At 45.6% G+C, this 27,616-nt stretch overlaps 1 protein-coding gene across 1 annotated transcript in view; it reads right to left on the bottom strand.

Annotated features, from left to right (window-relative positions):
- Positions 1 to 27,616, bottom strand: part of LOC130108440 (testis-expressed protein 264 homolog) — an 82,504-nt gene that overhangs the window by 10,774 nt on the left and 44,114 nt on the right. Inside the window, exon 3 of the mRNA XM_056275359.1 lies at positions 3,889 to 4,054. Coding sequence (XP_056131334.1) covers positions 3,889 to 4,054 — 166 coding nt within the window. The remainder of the gene's footprint in view (positions 1 to 3,888; positions 4,055 to 27,616) is intronic.

The raw sequence follows: 27,616 nt of genomic DNA, 5'->3' as shown, positions 1-27,616 counted from the left end.
ACCGCGCCACCATGCCGCACTATATACGTATATATATACGTATATATATATATAAATATATATATTCCATAAAATCTGAATCAAAATCAAAGTCCAGCTTATCAAAGCAGATGTCATGTTAGTGAGGTAAAAACAAAACAAAACACGTGTTAATCTGAGGACAAAAGAACAACTTAGATTACCTTTATGTAAGAAAGGCAAAATAAAACGTGGGACTTTTTAATTTCTAAAAAGCTAAAGGAAAATGTGAACGCAAATGGACGGATGTGCTTAATTAAGCAAGCAAACATGCCCCCTGAATAAATCTTCCACCATCACTCGTGTTCACGCCACTGTGCTCCGCACTCTTCTACACACACACCGACGCACTAAACCAGCTGGACGTCCACTTCACTTTCAATCGTTTCTTTCATAAAATTTAGTACTAACACCTCTGACCCATCCCTCTTAGCCCTAGCCCCTATGCCACTCTAATGCCCCTTTTCCACTATACGGTATCGGCTCAGCTCCACTCCACTTTTTCGTTTTCCATTACTGGAAAGTACCGGTATTTTGGTAACTTTCACCGCTTTTCTGGTACCACCTTTGTTGAGGTTCCAAAAAACTGGAGCAGGTACCAAAGTCAATGCAGACCAGCTATATTGAGGAGTACTGTTACGGTAATGGAACACGACACTCTGCGAGTCGAGTCGGGTCAAGTTGAGCTGAGCCGGTACCATGTAGTGGGAAACGGGCGTAAGACCCCATCATCCACAATTTGAATAAATTCAAAATCCACATTTTTTATTTTTTTGTGGATTCCCCCCGCCCTTTTTCTCTCCAGTTGTACTTGGCCAATTACCCCACTCTTCCGAGCCGTCTGGGTCGCTGCTCCACCTTCTCTGCTGATCCAGGGAGGGCTGCAGACTACCACATGCCTCCTCCGATACATGGGGAGTTGCCAGCCGCTTCTTTTCACCTGACAGTGAGAAGTTTCGCCAGGGGGACGTAGCGCGTGGGAGGATCACGCTATTCCCCCCAGTCCCCCCCCGAACAGGCACCCCGACTTACCAGAGGTGGCGCTAGTGCGGCAACCAGGACACATACCCACATTTGGCTTCCCACCCACAGACATGGCCAATTGTGTCTGCAGGGACACCCGATCAAGCCGGAGGTAACACGGGGATTCGAACCAGTGATCCCCGCGTTGGTAGGCAACAGAATAGACTGCAATGCACCCTGGACGCCCAAAATCAACATTTTAACAGATACTCTGCAAAATCATGACAGTGAACACAAACCAAACCAATGAGGTGCTGTTATTTTTTTCCTCTCATAGACCTACAGTATCACGCCACTTCCTGTCCATGCTTAGTTCTGCTTTATCCGATATTAGCAGTCGTCCGTGACCACCTCGCCAAAACCTCTGCTGCTCCCTCGCCTGGATACAGTTAAGGATTTAAAATATCATTGGCAAAGTTGTTTTGCGAAAGCCCGTGAGTCAGAAGACCTGTTCAATTTGACACCGGCATCTATGTAAAACCAGCAAGCAGCAGGTCCTCCATATGGCGCCCATATGCCGGCGACACACCGCCGCGCCAAGCGGTGACACACTCCCACTGGAGGCTTTCGGGGTCCGGGCCTTTCATTAGCACCTGAGAAGGTGTCAATCACAGCCGGCGTCTGCAAGAGCTGCTCGTAAACAAAAGACACTCCGTCCAAATCCCACGGGTGCTGTCTACGGATATCGAATGTTTTGTTTGGATTCTTAAAAACTGAATTATGGTCTCAGTGTCTTGATGCGTGCTCAATAATCCAGGTAAGAAAATCAAAGAAAGTTGAATCAGTTCATCTGGATACAATGTTTACCGAGAGAAACATTTAATTCTCTCAGTAAACATTGTATCAATAAACATTCTCTTAGTAAACATTGTATCAGTAAACATTCTCTCAGTAAACATTGTATCCAGATGAACTGATTCAACTTTCTGAGATGGTCTTACAATACGACCAAACTTATGAAACACTGTCGACCAAAGCAACATTTAAACCATTCAAAATAGGGTCAGTATTCAGGAATATCCCACAGATCTGATACCATTTGCTTTACCATTAAAGTACCATTCAGTTTTATATCTTTGTAATGTATTTTCTATACCAGTAGGGGCAAATAAAGAAACCAGAATGTAAAGATGGGTGTAAAACAAGCACTTCTTGACAGATGTGCATTTTAATTTTGTTAAAGGGTGTGATAAACCACAATACAGTTACTGTAAATTTACCTTTACCTTTACCTTTTTATAGCTCAATTATTCCCCCCCCCTTTTTCTCCCCAGTTGTATCTGGTCAATTACCCCACTCTTCCGAGCCGTCCCGGTCACTGCTCCACCCCCCTCCGCCAAGCCAGCCGGGGAGGGCGGCAGACTACCACAGAGGGCGGCAGACTACCACATGCCTCGTCCGATACGTGAGGAGTCGACAACTGCTTCTTTTCACCTGACAGTGAGGAGTTTCGCCAGGGGGACGTAGCACGTGGGAAGATCACGCTATCCCCCCCCAGTTCCCCCTGACCCTGAACAGGCGCCCCCCGACCGACCAGAGCAGGTGCTTGTACAGTGACCAGGACACATACCCACATCTGGCTTCCCACCCATAAGACACGGCCAAATGTGTCCGTAGGGACCAAGCCGGAGGTAGCCTGGGGATTCGATCCAGCGACCCCCGTATTGGTAGGCAACGGAATAGACTGCTACACTACCTGGACGTCCAATTGCTCAATTGTTATTTAAACTTTTTATAAGTGTGTGTGTGTCTTTGTGCATGTGTGTATTGGGTGTACAGGCGTAACTTATGGGGGTTCAGGGGGGACATGTCCCCATCAATATTTAGAAGAGGTGAATTTGTCCCCCCAAAAAATATGTCATGAATGATAATGTTAACTCCGTCGCCCAAAAAGGTAAAATAACGACACAGACAGTCGAACTACTTAAAATGTCATTCATACTTGTTTTCCAACGATTTCATACACCCCTATGCTTGGACCATACCATTTTAACCTTGCCATTGGGATTGCCGACCTCGTTGCTGTCTTGCAGTTGCTCCTGACAACCAGGAGACCGGAGCATGAATGATCGTGTAAGCAAGTTTAAGTAACGTAGCTAGCCAGCTTGCTTGTCTAGCCCAGTACACCACCCTTTCTTACCTTTGGGGTTTCTGAGTTAGATTTTCTTACGTATTTCCGGATGAATTATAGCCTTATCTATTTTATAACTTGTGTTTGGGGTTATCAGTTCAGACCCCCTCACGAACTAGCTAGCTAGCTAGCTAGCGCTTGCTAACAGTACCCCCTAGACGTTTATGTTAGCTTAAATGAACTTGAACTGATCATTCCGGGCACATGAGATAACATAATAGGTACATCTACAAACCAATTTGTGCCAAGGGTATTGTATTAGTTCAAATGCATCTACTACTTTCATTCACAGAGTCAACATGAGCAAGAGGAAAGTAACAGAAGATATCCGATAGGCTAGCCTATCTGAAAGTTGTTTTTCTTTTACATAAATAAGACATTTCCACAATAAATTGATGTAGAATAAGAGCAAATTGGTGCATACAAATTCACCAGAATGCAGGAAATTAAATGTGTGATGCTCAAAATTTCCAGGGGGAGGACCCCCTGCCCCCCCACTAAATGTGTCCCCCCCAATGTTCAAGTGAAACTTACTCCACTGATTGGGTGTGTGTTTATGCATCTATTTATACCACTGTAAGCAGGGAAAACTGTAGTCCACAACTGAAATGGAGACCTACGTTTTGTATTTATGCCACTGTGTTAAGCTTTATATTTATACCACTGTGTTAAGCTTCTGATGAAAGTATGCAGTAAATGGAATGAAACTGGCCTACCTGAGATTTCTGTGTCGCTATCTGATCGTTCTCCAACTGACTGCCTCCTGTCTACCCGGCAGACCTCGGGCACATAGAAGTCTGCCTGGCGTGCCAGGGGCACCATGAACTGGATCTGCCCCCCTCTGTAGATCTCTAGGAATGGGTGGGCACACAGCTTCCTTTCCTGGAAGAGATATAATGACGGAAACAATTACACTAATGGCGGACACTCGAAGGACAATGTCTTCAGAGTAAAATCTGGACCAAAAAGCATGTTGTTTTAGGTGTAGGCTGATGGAGGGATGGTGTCTGCAGTGTTTCACCAAAGGGTTTCTCATTAACGTGATCGCAACAGAACACAACAGAAATATGTGGAGTTGGGACAAAATATAGCAACTATCAGATATAGTTTGTGTACATCTGTACTGAGCAGGATGCCAGAACTTGGTGCGCTGATATTTCTCCCAGCGTGCCAACCATCTGGTTTTGAGATTCATTCAATTTTATAGCCTGGACACCTTAGGATCCAACCCCGCATTAGAATGCAACCCCTATTTTAACATCCCGCGCACGCACGCACGCATTTGATCCGCACGTGCCGTCTTTAATGTATGTATAACCCCTCCGGTTCCAGCTTCGTGAATTAACGCCGCCGTGTTCTTCGTTTCCTCTCCTCGGCCCTCCAGAAGAAGGGCATCTCCCATTACGGACTCCCAATATATTTCCATGCTCATTAACCTTTCTTCCACAACACGTTGTTATTCCGCTCACACGCGGGCGAGCATCTGACACGGTCAATCCACTGACACATGCCAAACACCTGAAACACTCCGCACCCCCCCCCCCCCCACTGGGGATATGTCGCTCTGATCCACCACACGACTCGAAAATCATTTTGATTTTTCAGTTACTTTATAATGGTTAAGTGGGCAATCGTTCTTTAAGTTGTTCATTTGCACCTCTTTTGTCCTACCGGCTACCCGTTTCCGGTTTTGTTTTGTTTTTTCTTCCACCGGTTGTTTAATTTCCATTTTGAAGCAGCACATCTCACTGCAGGCGAGCTCAGCTCAATGCTTCAGGAAATCTTTGCCCACATCAGTCACGGAGATCATTGACTAAACAGAATCACGTTTTAGTTAAAACTGAACCCAAAGGCGTCCGGGTAGCGTGGCAGTCTATTCCGTCGCCTGCCAACACGAGGATCGCCGGTTCAAATCCCCGTTACTTGGTCGGGCGTCCCTACTGACACAATTGTCCGTGTCTGCGGGTTGGGAAGCCGGATGTGGGTATGTGTCCCGGTCGCTGCACTAGCGCCTCCTCTGGTCGGTCGGAGTGCCTGTTCGGGGGGGACTGGGGGGAATAGTGTGATCCTCCCACGCGCTACATACCCCTGGTGAGCAGCGGCTGGCGACTCCACGTGTATCGGAGGAGGCATGTGGTAGTCTGCAGCCCTCCCCGGATCGGCAGGGGGGGTGGAGCAGCGACCGGGACGGCTCGGAAGAGCGGGGTAATTGGACGGGTACAATTGGGGAGGAAAAAAGGGGGAAAATTAAAAAAAAAAAATCTGAGCCCAAATGTTTGTTAAAGCATAAAATCCATCCAAGTGCCGCCATTTTCTTTATAAAACTGTGAATATGACCTAAATTGCAGTACTTGCAAAACTTATTTACTTCAAAATAACACAATGGCCATGGGGTAGAGACAGTGTAAGTCAGGGAAGGGAAATAAGGCCAGAAAAGTCAATGTGGTGACTGTTGCAATTCGCGTCTTAAGCTATGACGTAGGCACGTCCCTGTTGCGTAGGCGCGCGCGCGCGAATTTGCTTCCGGCTCCATCGACTTGTTGACAATATGCCTCACTGCTGTGTCCCCCTTTGTTTAAATCGATCAGAGAGTAAAACTGAGACCAAACTGTTTCTATCGCTTTCCTCCGAAAGACAAAGATAAGAAGAGGTGGCTGCAGTTAATACGGTAAGTTGCTATTGAAGAAATGCATTGAAAATCGAAGTTTGGCGCCGACTTTTGTGCTAAGTGCAGACTAGCTACTACCGGTAGCTACCCTCTTGTTACCGAAATCCACGTTACATACTAGACAGGTATTTAGATTTTTAGCTAATTCAACAAGCGAGGATCAATATATGTGCTTTTCCATATGTTTTTCTGCTCAATAAGGCTTTAATCAGAATGTAGTGGAGGGTAAACAAGCATCGGTTAGCCACTTATGTTGTTACTACTACAACCCTGTCTGTGAAGACATAGTTACTGTAAGCAAGCATTATGTCAGCTACACACTCGGAAAACTGCATTATTCTATGCATTGTTAGCCCATGATTATCTAAAACGAGATGATGCATCTCAAGGGGATTATCATTAAAGAGACTTGGAGTAAATGCATGAATAAGCAGGGGTACATAACGTTAGATAGTCCAGGTGAATGTGCTGTTTCTGCCTGTTTTGTTACAGTAGTTTCACTTCTGACTTTTCCCATATAAATCAAACAATGAAACTTCATATCTACAAAAATAATGTTTCTGTAGGGAGACTGACATCTAATTCTAAAGCCTTACTATGTAACCTTTCCTTTATGAAAAGGCTATGAAAAGGCTATAATATTTGCCCCCCCCCCAAAAAAAATCTGTATTGTATAGTATGTGAATACAATATAACTTGCCCAATCTGTATGGTAGACTGTTTGTATAATATCATTATACAATCTTTACAGTAGAGTATGTTAACACAATAGAAATTGTGTTTTAAATAATTGATGGTTAAAGTGGCATTCTTTAACTTTTTTTGATAAAAAATAAAGTTGATTTTGGTCACAATTTACCACTATCTTTCACTGAAGGAGGTAACAGAGGACTGATTTAGCCTATTTCCCATTCACAAATCCTTCACCATCTGTTACAATGCCCATGTTTGTGACTGTGTCTAACCAGACACAGACAACCAGGTTTAATTGCAGTACAGCCACAGTTACCAACATTTTTATCACCATTGTCAGTGCCCTGTATGACATTTTATATGTTGGTATGCTTGAGAACAACATCCCCTCCATAGAGAAGAACCAGGCATCGTTGCCAGAGTGTTTCCGTCCGTTTCCTAACTGTAGGATTGTGCTCGATTGCACAGAGTTAGCAGTCTCCAGGACAGAGAGGCTTGACAAACAGAATCATTTATGGAGCCAGTACAAAAACGGACCACACACAAAGCCTTAATAGGTGTGGCTCCTAATGGAGTGATAACATTTGTCAGTGACTATTATGGTGGAAGTGCCTCAGACAAGGCTATTACAATAGATTCTGGAGTTCTCAATCATCTACGCCCAGGAGACATGGTGATGGCAGATAAAGGCTTCACAATCCGGGACATCTTGCCAGAAGGGGTTTCACTCAACATCCCGTCTTTCCTTGTTAATGGACAGTTCACACAAGAAGAAGTTAAGAAAAACAAACTCATATCCAGTGCTAGGATCCATGTGGAGCGCTCCATTCAGAGGTTGAAATTGTTCAACATTTTGGACAATATCCCATATCAGTTCACTAAAAACATAAACAAAATACTGAAAGTGTGCGTGTGTCTTACCAACCTACAAACACCAATTCTTCGGGAAATAGCATGAAATGACTTGAATAAATGTAAGCAGAATCAGATTCATGTATTTATACTTTTAATAAAGTAATACTGAATTGAGAACACTGCTTGATTTTTTTAATCAAAACACATTTGTAACAAAATGCATAGTGCAAAAACTAATGTCACTGTAAAAAGTATAAAGTGCAAAACATCAACATTGGTAACAAAATGCATAGTGCAAAAACTACTGTCAACATAAAGAAGAGGATCACCATATGATGAATACAACATTTAAATGCAAATTTGCATATTTAAATGATAATGATGTACCGTGCATGTTCACATCATGTATACTTTACATTACTTAACCACTTATCCAACCCATATGGTTGGACAGAGTCCTTCAGGGCTCTAACTAAGTGTCTTGTGTTTTATGTTATTATGTTATGCTCTCCTCGAACCATCACCTTAACGTGGTGGAGAGGTTTGAGTGACCCCATGAATCCCGAGAGCTATGTTGTCTGTAGCCTTGCGCTACTGTAGGGTCACACATGGCAAACTGGTCTAGGAGGGAACAGACTAAGAATTGTTCAAGAGCTGTGAGGAGTTGTGCCCCACAGTCCTTAAATACGCACAAAGGTTTAAATTTGATTAATTTGATTAATTAAATTTAATTAAAACCCTTGGCAAACTCGTCTGAGGATGACTAAATGAATGCTGGGGTTCATGTGGTTAAGACCATTCTTCTAATATTACATGTTTCCAAACATTTTGGACAAAATAGAACATTTTACATCAAGGTGCCCAGAGATTTCCTGGTGCCCAGCTGACCTGTATCCAAAGTGGCCTATAACGTTAATAAGAAACAGATTGTAGCACGCATGGTAGCCCTAAAATGGCTGTGATCTTACATGTAAGTCTATATTTCATTAATTCCTAATATGTATTTTAAATTCATTAAACCTTTACAGCGTTACAGTATGTACGATCATAGCCATTCTGGAGCTAGACACATGAAAAGCTAGCCTTGGATCCAAGAACGTCAGAGTTATTTTAACAAGTCAAACGTCGGAAAACAATTATCTACCGACAAAATAAAGCACTGGCAGTCTTTATCCAAGGCTTATGAATCGCCAGTAAACGTGGGATATAACATCAGAAGCCAGAATACCCAACATTACCAAGCTAACGCTAGCTAACCCTGTTAGCTCACTCACCTCAACCTGATAAACTTTCTGTTTCATGGAAGCCTGTACCTTGCCTTTTATAATGCCCCCTGAAACATTTACGTTCACAACTCTATCTGAATTGAAAGCATTGAGACCCTTTTTCACCCTGAGAGGTTCGTCTTTAAAAAAAGACGTTAATGTAAATATATTTACGGGTTCAGACATATTGTTTTGAGTGGAAAATAATGCAGTGAGATTCCCCAAGGCACCGGAAGTATAACTCCGCCCACACGTGACGTCGCGTCGTGCGTCGTGACGTCGTGCTTAAGAGCCGAATAGGCTGGCCGGTATGGGGCGCCGCCCCCTTCACATATCAAGAGATGAAAATCTACAATATAATTTAGTTGTATAATACAAATAATCATGAAATAAAAGTGTTTTCAGCCTGTGATCGCCTGTCGGCAGCATTAAATATTGGTTCCACATGTTATTTGGTTGGTTTCTGTCTGGATACATATACTTCCTGGGTGAGGGGCGCCGGCCCAACGATACCTTACGTGAGCCCTCAAACCTTTGGCGAGCAGGTGACCTGAGGCTGCTGTCTGATTGGTTTCTTCATATTTTCCAGGGGGCGCAGTTCTGTGCGCCCCAGACACGCCCACTTTTATTGGCAGCGAATTGGTATCGTTTTAATGGGTTTTTTTTATCTAATGTGATCGGATAATTCTCGTAGCTGTCAATCATGTTCACACCCACCACGACGCCTCGTCTCGACCGTCAATCATCCACCGTCTACGAACCCTGATAAAATCTATAGGCTACATTGTCCTTAATAACTCCGTGACTCTGTGGACATTTTTAAAATTTATTTCTGATTTTCCCTTTTTTCTCCCAATTTAGTGGCCAATAGATCCCTATTTTAATTCAAACACCCACCCTCGTACTGCATGCGTTCGCCAACTGCATCTCTCCGGCCGGCAGTCTTGAAGGAGACCGCCTCCCCGACTTTCGTGACAAGGCGACTCCAGGCCGAACCACTGTTTTTTCCGACACACACCAGAGACGCATTTACGTGACGAACACAAGCCGACTCCGCCCCCCTCCCGAAGACAGCGTTCCCAATTATTGCTACTTCATCGAGTCCGGCCATAGTCGGATCTGACGAGACCGGGGCGCGAACCCCGGTCCCCAGTGGGCAACTGCATCGACACAAAGCCGATGCTCAGACCGCTACACCACCGCGGACCGACTGTGTGGACATTTAAGCGGCTGTCAGGTGTGCTGCGCCGAGGTAAACTGCGCCCCCCCCCCCCCGAAAATTTTTAGCACCAGCCGCCACTGATCATAACACAGAGCTATTGCAAAACATCTACTGACCAGAGACACGCAACGTGCCGACATACAATACGCATACAGTAAGGACGGGTAGGGGAAAATGCTCTGCTATTTTATCCATGTAATATTTGCTAGTAATATTTGATTTGCTAATGTCCCTTACGGCTTTCCGTAGCGCCACAACAAAGTCACGTGATGTACGTAACAACGTCAGTCGGAATCCGGTCGGTGAATAAACACCCAGCACGAGAGAAGTCGTCCTTGCTTTATTAATGTTATAAGTTAACATAGCCAGAGGGCACAGATCATTACATGGTGTCAGAGTAGCGGAGTTTAAATACCCAATATGGATTCGTACGGCGTTCCAGCTCCACGGATGGACTGGGAATCGGCGAACTTACCTGAAGCATGGAGACGATTTCGACAAACAACGGAGCTAATGTTCAAGGGCCCCCTGCGCGGGAAGAACGAAGAGGAGAAATGCAGCTACCTCCTGCTCTGGATAGGGGAAAAAGGGCGCGATGTGCACAACACTTGGACACTCAGCGGAGAACAAGCCAAGAAGCTAGAAACGTACTACGATAAGTACACTGAGTACATCACCCCCAAAGCAAACCCGATTTATGCCAGATATAAATTTCATGACAAGATGCAGGGAGAGAGGGAATCCTTCGAACAATTTGTAACTGAGCTAAAGCTCCTAGTCAAAGACTGTGGCTACCCAAATGCCGACGAGATGGTCAGGGACCGCATCGTGTTTGCCACCAACTCACCCAGAGTGAGAGAAAAGCTACTTAGCCAGGGTGCTGAGCTAACGCTAGAAAAAGCCATAGATGTAGCCCGCTCACACGAGCTAGCAAAGCAACAGCTAAAGTTTATGGGCCAGGGCAGCACACGTGAAACGGTGCACGCAATAGGCAGAAAGACTTACAAACCGAACGCACTCAAAGCAGCTAACGCTAACTTCAGACAAAGGGGGGGTAACGTTAGCACCGCCGCCAGGGCGTGTAGCTATTGTGGAGGGCTACACGGCGCTAAAGCCACTTGCCCAGCTAAGGGTAAACAATGCATTAAATGCAAGAAGCTCAATCATTTTGCTAAAGTATGCAAGTCTAGCTCCCAGGGACAGACAAAGTACTACCGCGGCACAGTACATGCCGTCGGAGAGAACCCAGAAGAGTACACCACTGACAGAGAACAGGGAGAACTGTACTTCGACAACATTACAGTGGAGAGCACCGCTGTGGGAGAACAGACAGAGCTGTACATAGACTGCATCTCAATAGAGAACAACGGAAAAAGCAACGAGCAGGCTTACGTAGAGGTTGGAATTGGCACACCTCCACAGAAGGTAAAGTTTAAACTAGACACTGGGGCACAGGCCAAACTATTCCCACCAACCTGTTCCAGGCGCTGTTCAAAAATGTGACACTGAAACCAGCAATACACAGACTCACTGAATATGGAGGAGGCGCGCTGAGCGTGAAAGGCACATGCAAACTCAAATGTAAGTACAGAGACAATGCAATGATGCTGGACTTTTACGTCATTGACACAAACGCCTCACCAGTCATGGCAATGAAAACATGCCGTGACCTAAACTTGGTAAAAATAGTGATGGCTGTGAGCGAGGAAAACAATGTCACATCACAGAGCATAATGGATGAGTATGCAGATGTTTTCCAGGGAATAGGAGAGTTCCCAGGCGAGTGCACCTTCCGCGTTACACTAGATGCAACGCCGGTCGTCTGCCCGCCACGCAGAATCCCCATCGCCCTACGCAGCAAACTGAGGGACGAGCTTGACAGCATGGAGAAAGGCGGCATAATCTGTAAGGTAACAGAACCCACAGAATGGGTGAACGCACTCGTTATTGTTGAGAAGCCAAAGACAGGCAAACTTAGAGTGTGTTTAGACCCCAGCGCTCTTAACAAAGTGATACAACGACCTCACTACCCCCTCCCCACGCTGGAGGACGCCACCACAAAGCTCGCTGGAGCTGAGTACTTTAGCGTGTTAGACGCGCGGTCAGGCTATTGGGCCATCAAACTGAGCACTGAATCCTCAATGTTGACGACATTTAACACAGTGTTTGGCAGGTATCGTTTCCTCAGACTGCCATTCGGAATCGTGTCCGCTCAAGACGAGTTCCAGAGACGCGTGGATGAAACATACGAAGGATTGGACGGTGTGACGGCCATAGTGGATGACATACTGGTGTTCTGCAAGACTAAAGAGGAACATGACCAGCGTCTCAGAGCGATGCTGAAGCGCACAAGGGAGCGAGGGGTGAGGCTCAACCCCGACAAGTGTCACATATGCGTGTCCGAGGTAAGCTACTTCGGCCACACGCTCTCACACGAAGGCATCAAACCAGACCCACACAAGGTGAAGGCGGTCAAGGACATGCAACACCCACAGAACAAAGCAGAGCTGGAGACAGTCCTCGGCATGATCAACTACCTCGCCAGATTCGCTCCACACCTCTCACAGATAAACTCACCCCTCAGACAGCTTCTGAAACAGGACAGTGAGTTTGTGTGGGATGCAGTCCACGACAAGGCGTTCCAAGAGAGGAAGAATCTCATTACACAGCACCCAGGTCCAGTATTCTCATATTTCAACCCGCAGAAAGAGCTGCGACTCCAAGTGGATGCATCCAAAAGTGGCCTTGGGGCTGTCATGCTCCAAGATGGCAAACCAATTGCCTATGCGTCCAAGTCACTCAACAGCACTGAAGAAAACTACGCACAGATAGAGAAGGAGCTCTACGCTGTGGTCTTCGGCTGCAAGAGGTTCCACGAGTACATGTACGGACGAAAAGTGATTGTGGAGTCAGACCACAAGCCTCTGGAGGCAATACTAAAAAAGCCACTGGCAGCAGCACCACCCCGGCTGCAACGGATGATCCTGGCGCTCCAAAAATACGACATCCAAATCATCCACCGCCCCGGTAAGGACATACCGGTGGCCGACACACTGTCACGCAAGTCAATAGAACACCACGACAGTGACCTACAGGAAGGGATGGAGGCCTACAGTCCTCAGCAACATCCCTGTGAGCGACACAAGACTCACAGAAATCAAGCAGGAAACAGCGCAAGATCCACAGCTCACCGCACTCAGACGAGCCACACTCACTGGCTGGCCAGACACAAAGAAAAAGTGCCCGCCTAGCATCCAGGAATACTGGAACCACAGAGCAGAAATCTCAGAAATGGACGGTATCCTGTTCAAAGGTGAGAGAATCATTGTCCCCCAAAAGCTTCGCAAGGACATGATACAGCGCATCCATGCCAGCCACCTTGGCGTGGAAAAAAGCAAATGCCGAGCAAGAGACTTACTGTTCTGGCCTGGCATGGGGAAACAGATCGAGGATGCAGTAGCAGACTGCAGCATATGCCAAGAACGGTGCAGCGCAAATGCAAAGGAACTAATGATGTCACACGCCATACCCGAGCGGCCGTGGCAAGTGATAGGCACAGACCTATTCACATGGAACTCACAGGACTTCATAGTCACTGTGGACAACTACTCCAGATTCTTCGAGCTAGAGAGACTTTACAGCTGCACCTCATCTGCCGTCATCATGAAGCTGAAAGCAGCAATGGCTCGACACGGAATCCCCGAGACTATCATCAGCGACAACGGTCCGTGCTACAGCTCTGGTGAGTTCCGCAACTTCTCACAGACATGGGGTTTCTCACACACCACCACAAGCCCCCACTACCCACAGAGCAACGGCCTCTCCGAGAAGACTGTCCAGACGGCCAAACGCATCCTGGACAAAGCCAAAGCTGAGAACAAAGACCCCTACATGAGCTTACTGGAGTATCGCAACACACCGGTGGACAACCTGAAATCACCGGCACAGCTACTGATGAGTCGGAGGCTGTGGTCCATTCTCCCATCAACAGCAAAACACCTGCAGCCACAGATCGCCAGTCAGGAGGATGTTCACAAAAGGAGAGAGGTATGTCAACAGCGCCAGCAGGCGTACTACAACCGAACAGCCAAACCTCTGCCCCACCTGCCCGCAGGCACACCAATCCGCTTCCGGCAGGAGGATGGATCCTGGAGACCTGCAACTGTGGAAAGACCAGCGAACACAGACAGGAGCTACCACATCCAAACCAAAGAAGGTCAGATCTACCGACGCAACCGTCAACACCTGCGACAAAGCAGAGTGAACACTCACACTACACACACACACACTTCACAGCAGACTGTTACCAGCGCTAACAACAACACACAAGCCCATCAGCAAGAGCATGCTGAACCTCCAGACACGAACAATCAGCGACAACCAGACACACAGCCTGGTTACACCACGAGGTGAGGTCGCACGATCAAACCAAGACAAATCCTTGACTTATGAATGTTAAAAAAAGAGAGAATTTTACACCAACCTGTACTATACCTGCTATGTTTTGAAAAGAAATATTTACAGCGTTCACTTACCTTGTGTACCTACCTGCTGTTTGCAGTTACCAGTAATGAAAAAAAAAAGAAAGATGAAATGTTATTACGGTGTCACATTTAGACAGTGAAGGAAATGTTTTACACTACTTTGTTGCAGTCCAGTTATATAAGAGTTCCACTTTCATATTATTTCTTATTAAGATTGTATTCGCTTATAAACGTGCTCAACGTGGTCTGTATCTCTGCAGAGAAAGCAGCACTTTTCAGAAAAAGGGAGATGTAATATTTGCTAGTAATATTTGATTTGCTAATGTCCCTTACGGCTTTCCGTAGCGCCACAACAAAGTCACGTGATGTACGTAACAACGTCAGTCGGAATCCGGTCGGTGAATAAACACCCAGCACGAGAGAAGTCGTCCTTGCTTTATTAATGTTATAAGTTAACATAGCCAGAGGGCACAGATCATTACAATCCAGACTTGTTTTCTTTCTCACGCCATCATTCAGCCCTGTTACACGCAAGAGCGGGGTTCTTTCCAAGGCTGTCTGTGTTTAACGACACTGTCATCCACACTGTCATCCTGTTGTCGTATCTGTGATCAATTATTGATGCCTGTCGCCTCCAAAAAACATCTCCCTACTCTGACAGGCTTAGGCTGTGCGTTACACTAGTCAGAAATTGGCTTACGTAATACACGCACTACATAGTGTAACGTGCATGGATAAGAAGACACGCTGGCCGCTGGCTGGCGAGTCTTACCCTTTAGTCGAGCGGTTAGCGATGTCTCCTGCGGTGCGGGCGATACGGGTTCGCTTCCCGACCGCGGCAGTTCTTGTGGTTGCGTTGTCCCCCCCGAATTCGCTACAATATCTAAGTGTGCGCTCACACACCCCGGCGTCGCATGAAAAGCGGGTGACCCCGACCTGTTGTGAGCGTCGGATGCTAACGCGAGGCGGCGGGGGACGAGCCTTCACTTGGAGAACGAAACGTGGCTTCAGCTTCGGCCGCCCGAGTACACCAGCTTAAACGAGCCCCCAGCGAACCAACTCTGAAGTGATCAGCATTCAGACGGGGCCGCGCTCGCCGCCGTCTGTGTGCTCGCTGTGCAAATTGGCTGCTTAACCGTCCGAGTGGGACGCTCGCCATGCCGTTATTAATAAGGCGGCAGTGAAACACGTGTTTTCAGGTTGTGCAGTCAGGGCGAGGCAAGTGTGCTTCACACAGCCCTAAATACCAGCCGCACTCTCAGCCGGCTTTACAGCCACACAGGGGGACGCCAGTACGAGTAGGAAGGAAGAACTGACGACACCCTCCATCCTCACTTCAGATGAGGGAAAAGTCAATAGGAAAAAACAAAAACAACTTTTTACTTAAAAAGTGGGCGTCCGGGTAGCGTAGCGGTCTATTCTGTTGCCTACCAACACGGGGATCGCCGGTTCGAATCCCCGTGTTACCGCCGACTTGGTCGGGCGTCCCTACAGACTACAACTGGCCGTGTCTGCGGGTGGGAAGCCGGATGTGGGTGTGTCCTGGTCGCTGCACTAGCGCCTCCTCGGGCCGGTATTTTTATATATATATAAATAACGTCCCCTCCCCCTCCTACTGGACGGTTGGCGATCACATGTATTCGAAAGGGTTGATGCTAGATCCAACGGGGTGTAGGCACGGAAGTAGCCGTGATTGGCTGTTGCGTCGGCCAATAGACAGCGCGGAACCTCGACGCGCACCGACTCCCCCTTCCTCATCGGAAACTGTGCACGTGATGCACAGCGAGACAGTTGTATATGCGTTATTTTCTTTGCCGTTTAGCTATATTGACACCTGATGATTGCATATAGCATGAAACAGACTTGTACTGTCTAATTACAAATGACTTGAATCACTGGATTTTGTATTATATTGTAATGTGCATGGATGAGTCGACACGTTGGTCCTTGACTAACGGGTCGGACCCTTTAATTGACTGGTTAACGTTGTCGCTTGCGGAGTGGGAGACACGGGTTCGCGTCCCGGTTGTGGCGACGGTCTCCCAGACTGCCCCCCGAATTTGTTACAATATTATATTAATAGTGATGCCAACTCTGATGGTATTACAAAAAGCTAAATGGTCATCTAGATTCAGCAGTTCTACATCAAAAATAGCAAAAGAATAAATTAATAAAACATCATGGTAGAAAACTGCTCAGTCCACTGAATGTAAAGGAAACGGGCACTGACAACTGATCTGAATGTGCTATTTCTAAAGACCCCCCCCCCCAATTCAAGCAACTCGTTTTATGTATTGACAGCGTTCCTTAAAGCCATGACCAAGATACTAAACCGCAAAATAACCACCGAACGACTTATCAAGTGTAGATGAAGTCTGAGTCCGGGATGTTCTTGCTTCAGTTTCTGAAAAATAAATAAATAAAATCTCTATGCCAACTGTAACCTTTACTGTAACAATCTTCACACACATCACACAGCCACATATAGTCCACCATATTGAAGGATGGATGGCTCGTAGGCCTCAGGCCACGTGTGTGCACCCCTCGTGGTCAGTTGTGAAGGATACAGAGCAGGTGAGTCATTACAATCGTGGAGGAACTGCTGACACCGACTGCACGGAGGCAGGTTGTAATTGGGTAGGATATTGTGGACTGTACATTTATTGATCCGTCTCTCTTTTTCCATGTTCTTCTCCTGCCATATCATACTGTTAGGGCCCAAGAGTATATTTTCCAGTAGTTTTAAGTATTAGGGTCGCAGAAGGTCATTCTATCCCCCCACAGTCTCATACAATGAAGATGTGGTTGGTTGGACAACAATGATAAGCAATGGGCATGCTTAGTTCTGCAAAGGGTCAAGGGAACACAGCACTACTTTCCTGGAATCAAATATTCTCAAAATAAAATATATATACACTACCGTTCAAAAGTTTGGGATCACCCAAACAATTTTGTGTTTTCCATGAAAAGTCACACTTATTCACCACCATATGTTGTGAAATGAATAGAAAATAGAGTCAAGACATTGACAAGGTTAGAAATAATGATTTGTATTTGAAATAAGATTTTTTTTACATCAAACTTTGCTTTCGTCAAAGAATCCTCCATTTGCAGCAATTACAGCATTGCAGACCTTTGGCATTCTAGCTGTTAATTTGTTGAGGTAATCTGGAGAAATTGCACCCCACGCTTCCAGAAGCAGCTCCCACAAGTTGGATTGGTTGGATGGGCACTTCTTTGAGCAGATTGAGTTTCTGGAGCATCACATTTGTGGGGTCAATTAAACGCTCAAAATGGCCAGAAAAAGAGAACTTTCATCTGAAACTCGACAGTCTATTCTTGTTCTTAGAAATGAAGGCTATTCCATGCGAGAAATTGCTAAGAAATTGAAGATTTCCTACACCGGTGTGTACTACTCCCTTCAGAGGACAGCACAAACAGGCTCTAACCAGAGTAGAAAAAGAAGTGGGAGGCCGCGTTGCACAACTGAGCAAGAAGATAAGTACATTAGAGTCTCTAGTTTGAGAAACAGACGCCTCACAGGTCCCCAACTGGCATCTTCATTAAATAGTACCTGTTAGAGCCTGTTTGTGCTGTCCTCTGAAGGGAGTAGTACACACCGGTGTAGGAAATCTTCAATTTCTTAGCAATTTCTCGCATGGAATAGCCTTCATTTCTAAGAACAAGAATAGACTGTCGAGTTTCAGATGAAAGTTCTCTTTTTCTGGCCATTTTGAGCGTTTAATTGACCCCACAAATGTGATGCTCCAGAAACTCAATCTGCTCAAAGAAGTGCCCATCCAACCAATCCAACTTGTGGGAGCTGCTTCTGGAAGCGTGGGGTGCAATTTCTCCAGATTACCTCAACAAATTAACAGCTAGAATGCCAAAGGTCTGCAATGCTGTAATTGCTGCAAATGGAGGATTCTTTGACGAAAGCAAAGTTTGATGTAAAAAAAATCTTATTTCAAATAAAAATCATTATTTCTAACCTTGTCAATGTCTTGACTCTATTTTCTATTCATTTCACAACATATGGTGGTGAATAAGTGTGACTTTTCATGGAAAACACGAAATTGTTTGGGTGATCCCAAACTTTTGAACGGTAGTGTATATATGTATTGCGGGCAAGCCACTGACAAAACTGAATTTAATCAACTTTTCTTCATAACGCTGATGTCTGCTTCGAACTCTTTAGAGACTTCACCCATTACTCGCGTCCAATCCTGCCAACAGCAATTAAAGAGCCAGTGGAAATTTGCCCACGAGACAACGCCGACTGTCGCCATCAGTTCTTCTCTGAAAATGGCACCACGTATGGCAGAAGAAGGCTGCGGTGACCTATCTCACAGATCTCCCGGGAGTACACGCGGTCCTCACCAAGCGCCATACATCTATAACAGTCAGCGCTTAAGCTGTATTCACGAGGGAGCATCTGAAAGTGAGAGTTGTGTTAATGGGTTATGGGAAGGTTAATTAATGCAGACACACAAGAGTGGAGGCAAGTAACCCCCCAAACCCTGACCTCCTATTGATACGGACATCTATAAAGGGGACATCTGCGTCGGAACCGAGTTCAAAATTATGGTAGGGAATAACAAACATTTTGCAATTACGAAAACACACGTGCACACTGGTTTCCTTCCTTCAACCATATCTCACACACTTTCTCGGGCCAGCCGTGTGCCGTTTACTGTATTTCTAGCGACCCTGTTCCAGGTCCCGTGGGAAATGGCGGGTGGTGGAGAACAGATAGGCTAAATGTGAAGATAAGGATGCAGCAGTGTCCCCCCCCCTCTCTCCCCAGGTTCGCCCGAGGAAGAATATCTGCACACTGGCTTTGTGCAAATATGTAATGTGTGCCACAAGATAAATAAATGAAACTGCCCAATGTATTTCGAGAGCTTTGAAACGGGACTCCAGATCCCCTGTGAAATACAGCTACACATGTATGCTACGCTCTGGCTCCAGAGGTGACTTTTCCAAGAGAGCTGTGAAGGAACTGCGTGAACACCAGCTTACCAATGAAATGTACCACTCCGAAGAAATGCAGTAAAATGAATTGCTTTTGTTTGACGGTGGGCACGTGATGTATATATTTGTACGTGCTGAGAATCCTTATGGCCAGTTAAAAAAAAAGCTTTGTATAAGCAAGGCATATAAAGACAAGGATAACTTTACTATCCCTCAGCTTGACCAAGAGTTCCTATGGTGATATCAACTTAACATTCAGGGAAACATGGGGCGTCCACGTAGCGTAGCGGTCTATTCTGTTGCCTACCAACACGGGGATCGCCGGTTCAGATCCCCGTGTTACCTCCGGCTTGGTCGGGCGTCTTTACAGACACAATTGGCCGTGTCTGCGGGTGAGAAGCCCGATGTGGGTATGTGGTCGCTGCACTAGCGCCTCCTCTGGTCGGTCGGGGCGCCTGTTCGGGGGGAGGGGGCACTGGGGGGAATAGCGTGATCCTCCCACTCGCTACGTCACCCTGGTGAAACTCCTCACTGTCAGGTGAAAATAAGCGGCTGGTGACTCCACATGTATCGGAGGAGGCACGTGGCAGTCTGCAGCCCTCCCCGGATCGGCAGAGGGGTTGGAGCAGTGACCGGGATGACTCGGAAGAGTGGGATAATTGAGTGGGAGGAGCGACCGGGACAGCTCGGAAAAGTTGGGGTAATTAGCTGGGTACAACTTGGGAGAAAAAGGGGGGGAAACTAATAAATAAATAGATAGACAGATAAATAAATAAATAATATTCAGGAAAAGGGAATTAAAACTGAGCCCGGGTGATTGTTATATCTTTTGGAGGCTACTACTTAATACACACTGGTACTATTCATTCTACCTAATACACACTGGTACTATTCATTCTACCTAATACACACTGGTACTATTCGTTCTACCTAATACACACTGGTACTATACGTTCTGCCTAATACACACTGGTACTATACGTTCTGCCGAATACACACTGGTACTATACGTTCTGCCGAATACACACTGGTACTATACATTCTGCCTAATACACACTGGTACTATACGTTCTGCCAAATACACACTGGTACTATACGTTCTGCCGAATACACACTGGTACTATACGTTCTGCCTAATACACACTGGTACTATACGTTCTGCCAAATACACACTGGTACTATACATTGTTGTTTGAGATTGTTGTTAAGCACTGCAGCAGTCATGCAAACTGCTGTTGTGGACTTACTGAGTCAACATTCAGTAGGACCGGCTTAAGACTGGGACATGATTCTGCATGGGTATGAACGTTCCCACTCTGCAACACAGAGCAGGGCTTTCTGGATGGAAGTGGCTCCCAGAGGTTGGCAGAGATGCACGTTTGCACAGCTCCACAACACCAACAACTCATTAACATCATCCTCAGAGCGATGCTACTTAACAACAGTGGTTGGACAGGTGAGGAGGGATATCTGGCACCCTCACATCAGCACCAAACCAAAGCAATACCAGCGATTCTTGAGATAAGGGACAAAACATGTCCCGCATCGAAAAGTCTTTTTTGCATTCGAAATCAAGAAATCAATAATAAAAAATATGCTTAATATTAACCATAATAATTAATATGCTTAATATTAAAAATGAACACACAAAATTAAGGAATTTTGAAATTGGATTTTTTAAAAATAGTGTGAAATCAGAACAAAAATGCATATAAATGCATTTTACTACTTAACGCTGTTACAGAAGAGCATTATTAGATACTTGAGGACTTTACACTCTTGTTGAAGTGATCAAATTAAAATAGCATGATGCTCTTTGGTGTGTCTGACGGAGTTGACACAAGTCACGTTATGACGCGAATAAATGTCAATTTGCATAAAAAGTGTTTTAATAAAAAAAACGAAACAGTCCCTTACATGGTTTGTTAGCTTAGACCTTTGTCTATAAATACTATATCCATTTCAAATTAATGTAGTATTTAAATAAACATTCCATTCCATCATCCGAACCGCTTATCCTACTCTCAGGGTCGCAGGGATGCTGCAGTGTGTGTGTGTGTGTGTGTGTGTGTGTGTGTGTGTGTGTGTGTGTGTGTGTGTGTGCATGCCCCAGGTTTTCTCTAATTTGTTTATCGTCCTTATTTCCATTGCCAGGCTTCTTTGGCTATTCCTGTGTAATTTGGTTTGGTAAAATTGACACCGCCCTCTAGGGCACACACAAGCTCTGCGTGCAGGTGTATAGACAAACAACCTATACACAACAGCACCAACACAACACACACACTTTTTAATCATCCCAGGTCGCCCTCTGTGTGGAGTTTGCATGTTCCCCCCGTGTCTGCGGTGGTGCTCCGCTTCCCCCCTTCACCACCATTAAAAAGACATGCATGTTAAGGTTTACACTGCCGTCTGTGCCCCTGAGCAAGGCAGTGGAAAGAAGAACTGGAGTTGGTCCCCGGGTGCTTCACGGTGGCTCCCCACTGCTCCTAGCTACACAGCTAGGATGGGTTACATGCAGAGCAGAATTTCCCTACGGGGATCAATAGAGTATCTCAAAATCAAAATCAAAATTAAAAAAAATAAAATGAAAATTTTTTAAGCAAAATCTACTGGCCAGCCTAGGCAACGCGGCTAAAACAAAATGCTAATACTACAATAATAAATTACAACCTCGGTGTCAAAATAGAAATAAAGTAAACTTTATTATGTAAGAAATCAGAATTGAAAAAGACTCAGCTCAAAACTGCAGCACCAACGGAGGCTGTCACGGGGGGGGGGGGGTACGGAGGAGAGGGCTGGATTCTGTCAGAGAGGAAGAGTCAACAAATGATTGTTTCGAATTCTGACACGGATGCTAAAGACAGTAATCTGCCTCAGCAATGACCCCCCTCATCCCCCCGGGGTGGCGGGCAGAAGGGACTGAGCACAGCTGACAACTGCAGCCAGGGCCAGCGGATAAAATAATACACCACACAGAGAGCGAGAGAGAGAGAGAGAGAGAGTGGCAGAAAAGTGGCAATTTATCGCAGCAGCTTCTGTTACGGTTGTTTATCATTTCTGCAAAGCGGGGGTGAATATGTGCTTCTTCACTGACTGGTTTTGATAGCAGCTCCACTGGATAATATGAAGGGTTTACAGCACACATCTGCCCTAATGGGAACTTCTTGTGCATTCGCTCCCCGTTTGTGCACCTGACACAGTGAACAGCGAGGCACCGTAGCAAACCTGCACCGCCCTGACAAATCTGTCAAGAGGGTTAAGCTGAAGATGTGTATCGCTATTTATTTAGGACCCCCCCCTTTTTTTCTCCCCAGTTGTATCCGGCCAATTACCCCGCTCTTCCGAGCCGTCCCGGTCGCTGCTCCACCCCCTCTGTAAACTACCACATGCCTCCTCCGATACACCTGGAGTCTCGCCAGCCGCTTCTTTTCACCTGACAGTGAGGAGTTTCCCAAGGGGGACGTAGTGCGTAGGGGGCTCACGCTATTCCCCCCAGTCCCCGCCCATAACGGGCACCCTGACTGACCAGAGGAGGCGCTAGTGCAGCGACCAGGACACATACCCATATCCGGCTTCCCACCCGCAGACACAGCCAATTGTGTGTGTAGGGACGCTCAACCAAGCTGGAGATAACACGGGGATTCGAACCGGCAATCCCCGTGTTGGCCGGCAATGGAATAGACCGCTACGCTACCCGGACACCTATTTATTTGCTATATTTTGACCAGTATGTTTATTTTAAGCTACTACTCGTTGTGATTATTCGAACCTTGATTTTAATTATACCCCGAGTCCATGCTGCTGTAAGGACCGCAGCTTTACTCGTACTCTTCATTTTTCAAAACAATATGCATTAGCAGTGTACTGGCCACGCAAATATTTCCAACCACATAAAAGCAAAGATATACCAGTGACAAATACTAGCTCACAAAAGAAGAAAGGACAGCCCTACAACAGCAAGAACAAATACAAAGCTATGCGAGAGGTTACACAACTCAACGTTGAGTGATGACGAATCCGCTGTCAAAATATCAGAGCAACAAAAGAAAAAAGCAGAGGAAAATAAAGAGAAGAAAATACAAAGATGTTGGAAATATAATGTGTTTACTTGGACCTCTCCCTTCAGTGTGCTGGTTTTGGAGTGGAGGGACCAGTAGGAGCCTATCCCAGCAGTCACTGGGCGGCCGGCGGGGACACACCCTGGACAGCCCGCCAGTTCATCACAGGGCCCACACACACACACACACACACATTCACACCTAGGGACAATTCAGTATGGCCGAGTCACCTGACCTACATGTCTCTGGACCGTGGGAGGAAACCGGAGCCCCCGGAGGAAACCCACGCAGACACGGGAAGAACATGCAAACTCCACACAGAGGACGACGCGGGACGACACCCAAGGTTGGACTACCCCCCCCTCCCCCGGCCCTGATCCCCGCGACCCTGAGCAGGATAAGCAGTTTGGATAATGGATGGGACCAGTAGGAATAAATACTAATCCGTTACGACAATAAGCCAGCTGGATTCAACCACCTACTGATGAAGCGGAGGCATAACCGAGGCCCAAACACTTGCTTTAACTACAGCAGCAAACACCACCATCATTATCACTGAGTGCATGGATTTGCCTTTGAATGCAACAGAATTATACCAATTATTTATAAAACTAGATGGGCACCATATGACTGTTTTTCCCACATTCACATACCAAAAAATATGGTCTTATTGTAAAGGTCACTGCGAAATAATAGTCATTGGAGAAAGTGTTTTCAAACCACATTGCACATTGACGCTATTCTTATTATGAATGTAAAGGTAAATATGTTGGATGTCATCCCCTCTCTCTCTCTCTCTCTCCCCTGCCTTTCCTGTCTCTCTCTACTGTCACTGTTAAAACAAGGCAGAAAATGGCGAATAATAAAAACTATATATGTTGGTAGTATAAGTTTGTATGAGTATGGTAGTAACAGAGGTTGCCGGCTGGAATCGAACAGGCGACCATGTGGTCACGTGGTATGCGCTGCAACCATTCAGCTACGGAGGCACTCCAGATTTTTTGTCTTTTTACCCATTTTCACTGGAGGAAAGTTTGCACACTCACGTGCACAAAGACAGAAACAGGGCAGATGATCTGAGGACAAATTACTTTAAAGTCTTCATAAGTTCACAAATTTGTGTCATACTGTCCTAGTAGTAGCAACCGGTATCACATCCTGCCATCATTCTTTGGACATGTTTGTGCGTTAGGCTGTTATTGTGTGATTATTGGCTGACACCTATACTGCATTTATGATTTGGGCTTTAGTGACCCTTGGCAGTCAAAAGGAAATTCCAACATTTCTGTGCTTTAGTATGATGTTTTAGCCTAACTGTCATGTCCATGGCCACAACACTAGTTATGAAAAATTGCCCCTTTCCGGACCGCAAATACCCACACAAGGCCAAGGCAAACTGGCCTAAAAACTACAAAATTATACCAGTCCTGGTGCAGGTGGCCCCATTTATAGTCAGCATGAAACACAAGGCCTTTTGTCTCTCATCTCCTCTCATCATCAGCCACTTCTCCGGGGTTGGGTCGCGGTGGCAACAGGCTAAGTAGGGCACTCCAGATGTCCCTCTCCCCAGCAATGCCCTCCAGCTCCTCCTGGGGGATCCCAAAGCGTTCCCAAGCCAGTTTGGACATGTAGTCCCTCCAGCGAGTTCTAGGTCTACCCCGGTGTCTCCTCCCAGTTGGATGTGCCCAGAAAACCTTCAAAGGAAGGCACCCAGGAGGCATCCTAATCAGATGCCCGAACCACCTCAACTGGCTCCTTTCGACGCGAAGGAGCAGTGGCTCTACTCCAAGCTCCCTCTGGATGTCCGAGCTCCTCACTCTATCTCTAAGGCTGAGCCCAGACACCCTAAAGAGGAAACTCATTTCAGCCGCTTGTATCTGCGAACTCAAACTTTCGGTCACTACCCAAAGCCCATGACCATAGGTGAGGGTTGGAACGAAGACTGACTGGTAAATTGAGAGCTTTGCCTTCCGGCTCAGCTCCCTCTTCACCCCGGGGTACACGGCCGTAAGCCTTCTCCAAGTCTACAAAACACATGTAGACTGGCAGGTCAAACTCCCATGCCCCCCTCAGCACTTCTGCAAGGGTAAAGAGCTGGCCCATTGTTCCACAGCCAGGACGGAATACGCATTGTTCCTCCTGGATCTGAGGTTCGACAATCGGTCGGAGCCTCCTTTCCAGCACCCTAGAGTAGACTTTCCCAGGGAGGCTGAGCAGTGTGATGCCCCGATAATTGGAGCACACCCTCCGGTCCCTTTTTATTTTTACTTAACAAAAGGCCTTTTATATTACATTAAAAGACTCAAAATTGTATAACAAGACAAAGTTATTTTAAAGGTAATGTTTGGCAGGTTTCTGAGGTGAGGGCTGTCCATTTCCATGACACTGAAACACAACAAGCACCATTATAAACCTGGAGGCTTTAGGACGACTATATGACTAGGGATGCCCCCCGAAACCCGGTTCTAAACGGGAACCGGTTCTAAATTAGTAAAAACCGGAGCATTTTTAAGATCCGACGTTTTCGGTTCTGCTATCGGTAGTCGGTAGGTACTCGAGAAATCCTGGAGTGAGATTTATATTGTGGCAATTGTGTTTTTCGAGGAATTTAAACGTCGCGAACATAATCTTGTTTGCCGTTTTCTCCATCTCTCTGTCTCTCTCTTACTGCGCGAGGGGCGGGGCTGTGCTGTGCTCCACACACTCGCTCACACGCGCACAGACAGCTCTGCTCAAGGGCTCATCATGGCGGAGAGAACTAAACGTTCAAAAGTTTGGGTATATTTTTCAAAAGTCGATGACAACAACACTCGTTGCCACAAGTGCAACAAATCATTTGCCAGTAAGGGTGGCAATACAAGCAATCTGTCGAAACATCGTTTGTCGAAACATGGTATTAATCTGCAGAAATGCGGCGTTTTCGACTGCTTTGCTCGTAGTGTTCCATCCACGTCCACTGCAGGTAAGCCGTATGAGCCATAGATACGGAGTTAGCTAGCCTAATAACAAATTATTACGAATAGGCCAATAAATAAAATATAATTGCTTAGCTAATTGTTTAGCTACAAATATATAAGCCATAGATACGGAGTTAGCTAGGCTAATAGCCGGGGACACTATAAGTCAGGAGAGATCACGACTCCTGCCGGAGAAGGCAGGTATGTTGATTTTTCTGCAGAATAACTGTTGGGATAATGTTCTAGGTTCTTGTTTGTTTGAACTTCCGTTAGCCTTTTGCTGTAAAAATTTATTTTTAATATTTTTTTTTCTTTATCTTTATCTACTTTTATTTTTTATCTTATTTGTTGAATGTTGATTATAAAGTCTATAATTCAGACACATTTAAAACATTGCTGCTGCTGCTGAATAAATAATATTTGTTTATATTTATATAAAGTTATATAATAGAATAATAAAGCAATGTCGATTCTGTTCTTAATTAAGTGTCTTTTTTTCTTGCATAATAATAAAAAAGAACCGATAAGAGTATCGATAAAGTACCGAACCGATAAGCAATCCGATAAGAGTAGTAGTATCGATAAAATCCTAACGATACCCATCCCTATATATGACAATATAACAGACACACTACACAGGACTGAGAATGTTGTGTTGAGGATTGCACAACGCATGATCAACCTTAAACAAGAAAGCAGCTTTAAGATGTAGTATGTGTGTGCATGTGTGTGTGTGCTAGGATGATTCATGAGAAAGACACTATAGCTCCTGTGGATCGACCCAAAGGTAAGTGCTAATTGAAATACAAGGGCACAATGTTTTTTCTTTTCAGTTCAGTTCAACTGCTTTTATACTAAGGTCACATAAGTAGCAATTGTTCAGAATGCTCTCCATCTGTCTCCCCGAGTTTGAGGTAGACATTACGGTTCCTCTGGAAAAACGCTATCAGAAGGGCGGAGTGGTACACGGCACAGAGGTCCACACACACAATAACCATTCATATGTTGTCCTCAAAAGTCACCGAGGGTTTAATTAGAACCACTTTTGATAATCCAGTCACACTGCAAATTAAACAAAGCCAGTATTTACTGTGTAGCGGGTTTTGCCGACTTAAAAAGAAATGTTCACTTAACTGCTGATGCCCAATGTCCATTTTACTGCCATGGAATAATTGTGTAGATTATGCAGCGCAGTTTTTACCCCAAGGAATATTTTGGTGGCATTATTTTTTTAAATCACATCAATTAAAAAAATAAAACATAGGGGC

Source organism: Lampris incognitus, chromosome 2, assembly GCF_029633865.1.
Source record: "Lampris incognitus isolate fLamInc1 chromosome 2, fLamInc1.hap2, whole genome shotgun sequence".
Lineage (NCBI taxonomy): Eukaryota > Metazoa > Chordata > Actinopteri > Lampriformes > Lampridae > Lampris > Lampris incognitus.
This window is presented reverse-complemented; position numbering and strand designations above follow the sequence as displayed.